Source organism: Numenius arquata, chromosome 9 (assembly GCF_964106895.1).
Source record: "Numenius arquata chromosome 9, bNumArq3.hap1.1, whole genome shotgun sequence".
Lineage (NCBI taxonomy): Eukaryota > Metazoa > Chordata > Aves > Charadriiformes > Scolopacidae > Numenius > Numenius arquata.
Window position 1 is genome coordinate 17,856,249 of NC_133584.1, and position 9,377 is coordinate 17,865,625.

At 39.3% G+C, this 9,377-nt stretch overlaps 1 protein-coding gene across 3 annotated transcripts in view; it reads left to right on the forward strand.

Annotated features, from left to right (window-relative positions):
* TRIP12 (thyroid hormone receptor interactor 12) overlaps positions 1–5,142 on the forward strand; it is an 81,919-nt gene extending 76,777 nt beyond the window's left edge. For all 3 annotated transcript variants that reach the window (XM_074153384.1, XM_074153383.1, XM_074153385.1), the window contains 3 exons: positions 1,512–1,606; positions 1,786–1,889; positions 2,976–5,142. In XM_074153384.1, coding sequence (XP_074009485.1) covers positions 1,512–1,606; positions 1,786–1,889; positions 2,976–3,172 — 396 coding nt within the window. In that variant the 3' untranslated portion in view covers positions 3,173–5,142. The remainder of the gene's footprint in view (positions 1–1,511; positions 1,607–1,785; positions 1,890–2,975) is intronic.
* The last annotated feature ends 4,235 nt before the right edge of the window (positions 5,143–9,377 follow it).

A 9,377-nucleotide genomic window follows, 5' to 3' on the forward strand; every position in this document is an offset into this window, starting at 1 on the left:
TTGCTGTGGATACTTTAATAAGTTCGTTGTATTGCAGTACCTCTTAATAACTGTAGCTGTGGATGCTATCTGGATGTTGTATTAAAAAACCCCCAGCTCTCTAACAAAGCTTTAGACAGTAAGAGGAGATTCAGATGAAGGAGTAAAGAATAAGGGTAGTGGGTCTTGCCTTGTTCTCGCCACCCACCGTACCAATTTCCTTTTAAGATTCTTGCACTAAGTTGGGCTGAATTAAGACACAATTATGGTTGTCTGGGCTAGGAGAGAGAATGTTTTATTACTCTGCCTTTAGGGAGTGTATTTGAAGACAGTACTTTGAATGGTTTGTTTACCTTCATAAACTTACAGCTTTTGGTGTCGTGAGGAAATGCTAAGGATGCTCTGAAGCAGCGTGCTGGCCAAGCCTTCATGTTACTCTTTGGTTTGGGTGCTTTGCAGTGTAAGAATCTCTTCAAGCTGAGATCTGTAACTGCTCATAGCGATTCTTCTTCATGCCTCTCTTGGTACTACTTTCAAAGAGCACCACCACCTTTTTCTGCAACAAATTTAAGGCTAGTAAAAATGGCAGATTATTCTAGTTTCACCAGTGTTTTACCCAAAATTCTCCGTTTTGTAGTATAAGTGATGGTATTCTTCCGTCTTGTCATTGTTTGGTGTGGTTTGATGCTTGCTTCTGCTTGGAAATTTTAAAATATGGACACTAGTCTATTGCTAATCTACTAACATGGTTGGTCAAAATCAAGCCATGGGAGTAGTGCGAGATGTAAGATATAGTTTCCTTAATAGGTTATACGTGTGTGATCTCGTGTTCCCTTGCTGGTAGCTTTCGAGCCATTTGAACTGTTTTACAAACCACTCCTAAACTATTAGAAAGAACTTATAAAACTCTCTTGTTCGTGAACAGAACAGCTGAGGGTGTCAAACTTCTGGTTTTACTGAGATTGCAGCTTTACAACTCCTCATGTGTCCTAGAAGGATCTGCAGAAGCTTTTAACATTTTGGCTGTAGCCTGTATCTCTGCTTGCCCCAGTGCATAGGAAGAACAGCCAAGATAATCTTAGTGCAAAACTGCTATCTGACAGATCCATCTCTAATGACTGACTTATTTTTTTTCTTTCAGAGAAGAGCTCAGAGTTCTAAAAAGCAAATGTAAACATTCTATTTGTCCCATTCCCCTAGATTTCTTTTAAAATTGTGAGACTTTGAAAAAGCTAAGGTATTTTTTGTTCTCCGGTATAAATTGCTTATTAGAACTATCTTTTGTTCTAAGAGATACTTTCAGCATCCCATGTGGTACTGGACTGTAGGCAAAAGCAGATCCAGCAGGTGAGGCTGTCATTGGGCCGAAGCTGCTGCATTCGAAGGATTGGGGCGGGTTGCGCGGAGTGGCTGAGGTTGTTTTGCAGCAGCCGTTCCCGAGAGCGGAATGCTGGAATAGAAGCAAGGACAGTACTTGTTCTACCTCAAGTTCTGAAAGGCAAAATTTCCTTCCTTGTTTTTTCATTTTGTAGTTGGAGCAGCTCTTGTGCGGCAGTAAAACGGACACTTGGGATGCAAAGACTTTAATGGAATGTTGCAGGCCAGATCACGGTTATACACATGACAGGTAATGTGGGGGTGGTTTTAAGCACAAGAAAATACGTATTTAAATTTGATATAATGTCATTCAAGCTGAAAGAATTATATGAAATTTGCTTGAAAATATTCATACTGCACTGAATATGAATCTGATGCAATTATTTTAACTGTGAACAAAATAATAGTTTGCTTTTTTCCTCTTTTCAGTCGAGCAGTGAAGTATCTCTTTGAAATTCTCAGTAGCTTTGACAGTGAGCAGCAAAGACTATTTCTTCAGTTTGTGACGGGTAGCCCCAGACTGCCTGTGGGAGGTAGGTTTTCTTTATTCCATATTGCTGTATATGAAATCAATATTATTAATGTATTTCAAAATAAGTGGATTATTTCAGCAAAGTTAAAAAATTATCTGTGTATTTTAGAGGTTCATACTTATTTGACGCTTCTAGTTTCAGAAGTGGCTGGGTGGACTTCAGGTAGAATTCTCAAACTTTGTGTTTATCTCATGACACTTCGTTCAATTGACTCTCTCCATGTTTAACAGATAACCTCCTGGAGGGGGAAAAAAAAAGGTTCATAATTTAAAAAAAACACACTGAAACCCCTTAATACTGTATTCCTTGGCTAGGGGTGCATAAAGTTATGACAACAACAAAATGATGCATTGCTACCTGGAAAGAATAATCGTTTTTTATAGATAGGAGACAATACTAGCATAGTGATAAACTTTAATTTCTCCCCCTTCCGGATTTCAGAGTTTAGATGAGAGGTGCAGTGAGGAAAACTGAGGAATTTGCTGTCTTTGTTAGGGACCGTTATAGAATACACATTTTACCCAATTCCTAGCTGAACACCTTGCAAGTAAAACCAGAATTTTTGCGTCTGTTCCGTTACTTATGTTCTTTGGAGTTTGGGTTTTTTTTTTCTAGTTGAAGAATTGACATTATAAGAAAGAGTTGATTCTCTTTAAAAAAAAAAAAAATTCTTTTGAGGAGAGGTGGTACAGACAGGATTGACAATTAGGAGTATAAAAACCTTAGCTGGAGTGAAAAAATAAGGTATAAGAGTCAGATAATTCCTGAGAACCTTAGAAAATGTGTATGAAACCGACAAACTCTTAAAAATACTGTGATGGGAAAAGGGTTTTTTACGTATACAGAACACAGAGTTAACAGTAGATGCATTAGCTTATTTCTTCATTTTAATTCATCTTGGGAAACTAATCTACAGAAAGAATTTTAGGTAAGAATTAGCTTGCTGCATGGCCTAATGAACTTTTGAAAACAGACTAAGAAGTCGATTATGAGATGCATCCTTCTGCCGCTGGTAGATGTCCACAGCGTTAACTGTGGGTTTTCAAGAGGAACAACCTTATTCTGAATGTCTTTTCTCATTAACAGGCTTTCGAAGTTTGAATCCTCCCTTGACAATTGTACGCAAGACATTTGAGTCAACAGAGAATCCAGATGATTTCTTGCCCTCAGTAATGACTTGTGTGAACTATCTCAAATTGCCGGACTATTCAACTATTGAGATAATGCGCGAAAAACTCTTGATAGCTGCAAGAGAAGGGCAGCAGTCATTCCATCTTTCCTGATCACAAAGAAAAATGCAATGTCTGCCTGTTACAGCAAACGAGAAACTCATGATTCTTTTCTAAATGTATCACCTGAGTCAAGGAAACGTGTTACGCCTTGTTGTAGAAAAACGGCTTGCAGATTATAAACAAAGACACTTGGTTGATATTCATTAAAGGCCCCTCTGGACTTAAAGTGATCAGGCCCTAAAAGTTGTTGTGACAAGGTTTCTTTAGCAAGTTCTTGTTTAAATTATCATTTATTTGATGAGTGAAGTTTTTAACTTGCTTTGCTGTGTGAAATTTAAAAAGGGATGTTTTTCCAGGCTGGAACAATAAATGTCGCTGTGCAGTTTAATACTGGGCTGTGTGTATCCATCTAGCTAAGTCTGAAGTTTTTCCTCCAAAGACAACTTTTGTACATAAGTACAGAAATTAAAACACACCATGTATTTGACGAATCTAGTTTAGTAGACTAGTTCTGTGTACCCTCACCTGCCTCTAATTTTACCCATCCTCATGTATTGTCTGATGTGCAATTCACTTGGTTCTTTTTGTGTGCAACATTCAACAATTGTTATGTTTTGGTTAGCGTGGGCATTTAACTGCTCCACGCCTCTTTCTCTGATTAAGATAATTTAAATTTTACTGAAATCAAATATATATTGTCAATATAATTCAGCCTTTGTAACTAGGTAGAACCTTTCTTATAGCATAGTTTTACTTGTAGTGGTAGGATATAATGGCGACAGCCTTTACCAGTCGACGCTCTAGAGCTGTTTACACAGTGATTCAGGCAGCAAAAGCCTCTTACTAGGGGCTGGGAAGAATATTCTTTCTTTCATGTAGTTGAAGTCCAACAGCTTGGGCTGGCCAGTGTGTATTGTGGTAAGGCCAGAGCATTTCGAATCGATGTAAAGTTTTTTAAAAAGACAAATTTAGTTGTTTCATTCCCTGTTTGAGTGAACAGTTTTGTTGTTCTTGATCTAAGTTCCTGGTTATTTTTGTAGTCTCTTTTTTTTTTTCTCCCCTCCTCCCCCAGCGCTAGCTTGGAACAAACAGTTCAGCCTTTGTCTTTTGACACAGATAAAGCACCTGTAAGCAATGCTCTGTCCAACTGTTTTATGTGCTGATTTCTCAAATCTGCAATAATTTACTTCATCAGGTTAATGTTTTTACCTGAATATAAATAAAAAAGTTTGCTTCACCTTTTTGTTCATAGTTTTGTACTGTATGCATAAAGTTCAATTGTGTAAATTACTGTAATGCAAGTAAATCATCCTAAAATCTACTTGGCTAACGGCCGCCAACTTGTGGATGATTTACTACTAAAACAAGACCTTTTAAGACCTCCAACTTAGAGGGCAATTTTTTTCTTTCTATGGGTTCAAAAAACGGGCGATTACAAATATTCCTGAGATGTACCTGCTATATAGTTCATCTCTATGAAAATGTGATAGTTACTTACTTTTATTCAACTTTGAGAAATCAAAATTCATTTCAGTGCTTAGAAATTGTTAAGTTCTGGCTAATCAGGCTAGTATTTCCCCTAAACTAACAATAACAGGTTTTCTTTTATCTAGCTGAAGAACTTGTACTTCCAGAATATGTATTTCAGTACCTGTAATGGACGTTTTTCCAGTGAACATTCACAGAATTACACGTGGTTGCTCATACCACTGAAGTGTAATGCAGATCTGTCGTGAGCACGAGTAGAATGTGAAATCCTTGCACAAAGAACCTGACAACTGAACAGTTTCTACTTCCGTATTAAAACTGAAAGAAGGCGCTTCACACTGTACATATAATAATGGTAGCGCACAGTGCGGCATAGTTCTCATAAAACTTCAAGGCAGTGTTTAAACTGTGGACTGGTGTTTAAATTGTTCTGATAACTTGATCAAACTGAGCACAAAAAAGTGTTTATAGTATGTGGATAGCAATTTGTGCATTTTTTTAAGGTTCTATATTTTAAAAAACCTGACTTGTGTAAAAAAAAAAAGAAAAAGCTAATATTTTGTATTAAAATATCATGTGTATTGATATTTTTTTACCCATGTTGTCTCCCTCTAGAATCTGGCTTTCATTGACTTTGAAATTTTGAGGAGTTTTCAAATTTGATATATAGCCATTGTGTAACTGTTTCAGTGGGGAAATAAGTTGTTGGTTGCCTGTTTAAAAAGGAAGGAAAAAACCAAGTACCTGTGGTGACAATTGATTTTTGTTGTGCTGTCGTTTTTCAGCACGGACCAAGGTTGGAGTTGTCCTGAAAACTGAATGAAACCCTTTTGGGTGACACTTTTTTTTTTTTCCCCCCCCCCCCTACGAAGGGCAACTTTTAGTGTGTTAGAAGAGCAGTCTGCCTTAAAAGGTAAAGATAGTAAGTTATAAGAATAAATTGAAGAGTCACGGTTCGCATGACTGCAATACTTTCCTACAAACGGAGCTGTAGAAAGAAGAGTAATTGAGAACAAGTGGAGGGGTGGGGCAAGATCTTAGGGATTCCTCCTTTGCAGGAACTTGGATTAAGGAAGAACCTCACTAAAATCAATCGTAGGTGTGTGCAGGTGCCTGATAAGGGCTATGTAGCCCTAAGGAGAACATGTAGTCATCTTAGTACTAAACTGTTTTGTATATCTTTATAAGGTATAATAAAACATACAATAACAAGTCTTACTTTTTGAAAACAGATGCTTTTATTTTTAACATGGTAAGTTCATCTTGTTTTAGGGAACACCAGCCATCAGTTAACTATTTTGGGTGCATTTCATGTCCTAAATTAACAAGAGCAGCAAGAAAAATCATTCTTGGAAAAGCAGCGCCACCCAAGCACCGGTAGCTGCTACTGGACTTGTGCAGTGATTTTTTTTTTTTTTATAAATTTTTTTGGTTTGATGTTTGCTCTGTGCAGAAGTCTTTCGTGTAGGGCACATTTAAGTAGTATCACATCTGAAACGAATTAGTAAGTTGTGGTGCTGCTTCACTTCATATTTTGTAGGAAAATGTACAAGAATTAATTCCAACTATGTGTAAAATCCCCGTGCCATTGCCAAACTTGGTCGGATAATGAAGTTTTCTTGTGCAGACTGCTCACATAATTTAATTGCCTGGATTCTTCCTTCTTTCCCCTCAACCATATGTTGTGTTGGTTTGTTGGGTTTTTTCTTCTTTTTTTTTTTTTTTTCCTGTCTCCCTTCTGAGCTCTCTGCTGAGAAGGTGGGTACTTAATGACAGGGACTGATGAAATTCCAAGTGCCTTCGTCTTGTGCCCTCTTTTCTGACTGCTGCTGGAGGTAGGTCTGTGGGCCCTGTCCCACCTGCAACCTGTCTTCAAATGGGTAACACCAGTTCCTGTCACCTGAGAAGCCTGTGCCTCTGCAGAGGGCTTTCTAACAGGAAATGAAAATCTATCTCACTTCAGGGATAATGCCTTGTTTTTAATGTGAATGTGCCTCCCCCAAGTCAAAATGCTTTTCTATAGCTAAAGATGTTGGCGGAGTGGGGAAAAATACTAAGCTTTGCTGAGAGGGCTATTTACAATGAAAAGTTTGGAAGGGGTGGGAAGATCTCACCGGTAGTTGAACTTTCTCAGGGCTTTTTGTGTCTCTTCAACCTGCTTTACTTTGCCAGTCTCTTGATGGCTTGAACTGGAAACAAACTCTGCCGTGTGAACTCTCTGTGATCTTGCGGGAATTTCACAGCTGCGTGCTCTCGGCTTGCTGTGTTTCTCCCGATGCCTTGCGTTTTTAATGGCTTTTTCTCAGATGAATGTAGTCGGTTGCCCCAAGAGCAGCAGTAGTCGCCTCACCCCAGTGCCCTCAGCACAACAGCATAAGCTGCAGAATCACACATATTTTAACATAACATTAATGCACATCTATACAGCAGATAGGAAACAAATTTCATAGCTCTCTGCCTGTGACTAACAGTGAATAGCTCAAGGAGTAACTGCTGTAATGGACTGGGGTAGAAGATGTCCTTAGAGGAACACTATGTTTTTGTCTCCTGGTACTGAAATGTGTGTGTGTTGATGAGACATCAAGCTGCTTTGGGGGTGGAGAAGTAACAGGCCTTAGGTCTCTTCGTTTGCTGTGTGCATCTGGGGAGTCATGGAATGTTGAACCATTAACAGGAGAACTAAGTGGAGGGGAAATGGTGGAGATACATCCAATATTTTGAGAGCACTAAAGTTATGATAGCTCTAAGTCTAGTTTGGCAGCAACTTCTGCAAACCTGTTCAAAGAGTAAAAAGGAAAAAAAAAAAACCCAAACCCAAACACCATCCTAAAAGGTGTAATAGGAGATACGAAAGTGCATGCTGCCTTCCTGTCCCTGTTCCCACTCCCACCCCCCCACCCCCCCAAAGAAAATGTGTGTGTGTAAATTCCTATTCCTGAATCCTGTGACATCTTCCTGTAGTTAAGAAGGAAACTGCCCAGTTCAAGCCATAAGCTGCATGTTGGGGTAAAGCAACAAGTGTCTTGTGTTGTGGGTGAGTGGCTTGGCTTTTTTGGTTATGTCTGTCCGCCCCACCTATTTAATATTAGGCTGTTGCAAAGACCCCATTAGAGACAGAGGTAGGAAAATGTTGTGAGGCAGCAACCACCCTGCCCTGCTGTCTGAGAAGGGGAAGAGCTGGAAGGAGGAGGCTTCCCTTTGTAAAGGTAAGCTTAAACACAGTATACTCATTTATATACTGAAAACCAAGGCAGGTTGATGCTGTGGAGATACTTGGAAATACTGCACTTACCCAATCTCAGCAGCTGTTTCCCAAATACACAACCGAGAGAAAGGTAGGGAGAAAAGATTGTAAGACTTCATAAGCTGCCTATAGAGCACTCCTGCCAGCTGCCTGCCTTTAACTGTCCTGGATGATGGCATCCTACAGGAAGGGGGTTTTTAGACTTTTGCCCTAGTATGGAAAACTACAGTAAATTAGCATCAGAATTTGTGGTAAATAGCTATTCAAAGATTTTTATTTTTTTGTGGCATTTAACATATGAGCTAGACATTATGGGCTCCTGGTTCATTGCCTGTCCTCCCATTCCTTGGTTCCTCTCTGTTCCCATGGTCTCTTGTGGCTATTTCATACGCTGGATGAGGTTAAATATTGAGAGCATTTAGTGTAATCGTTTCTGATAGAATCGGGGTACATTTGATAACTCTTTAGTAAAGTATAACCGAACTTTCAGGGAAGAGAGCAACCTTAACTGGTGCTTTGTAGTGAGTTAGTGAAATGGGTCATAGGAGTAGAACCAGAATTGAGTTAAATTTAGTCTGGTTTTAGGAGGCCTCTGAGCTACAAGTGATGGGAAAGAATATTTAGGCCATATATCATGTTTGTGGCTTTACTCTTCCTTTAGCTGCTATCCAAGGTGTTCTAGGCTAAATACAGGCCTGGTCTGACTGCAGCTCTTCTGTTCTTAGGACTTCTCGTATGCAGAAGCCTCTGGCAGGCAGGTGATGCAGGCAGCGATCCAGAAATAGTTAGCCAGTCTAGGAGATGGCACTTCATTTGCTGACCACCTCTTCCAACCTTTTTTCACAGATTGCTTCTATCAAAACTGTCGAGACACTGGCTAAACAATGAAAATTTCTTAACGCCTAATTATTTTCTGAAACCAGTGTTTCCTACAACTTTCTTCTGCGTGCTATGCTTCTTAAACCAATGGCAGTATTTAGTCTTTATTTTTTCACTTGGTAGCTTGGCATGCTTAATTTACTCTAACTATGGATGTTACTAATCATTTGGAAAGGTTGCCCACAGTTTTGTTATTTCTTTGGTATGTAAATAAGTAAGCCAGAATAAGAGACATTAAAAGCATAAATCCTATTCAAAAAGGGGGAAAAACAAATCACTTTAAAATGGTTAGCAAACAGCAAAATTATCTCACCTTTAGTAACACTGAGTTCTTGTGACTGGTAATTTCCAATTTATGGCCAGCATTATCAGCTTCCTCTGCTAGACCAGAAATTAGAGGTAAAGGGAGACACTGGCTGGAGGGCAGCTCTGCCGAAAAGGGCTGAACAGGGGTCAGCAATGTGCCCTGGCAGCGGCGGAAGGCAACAGCATCCCACGCTGCATTAATGGGAGCACAGCAAGGAAGGGATTATTCCCCTTGGCTTCGTATCCCCAGAAGAGAGATTTTGCAGTCTCCCTGGGTTTTTCAAGACCTAGCGGGATAAATCTGTTTGTTTTACTACAACGTGTCACAATTCTAAAATT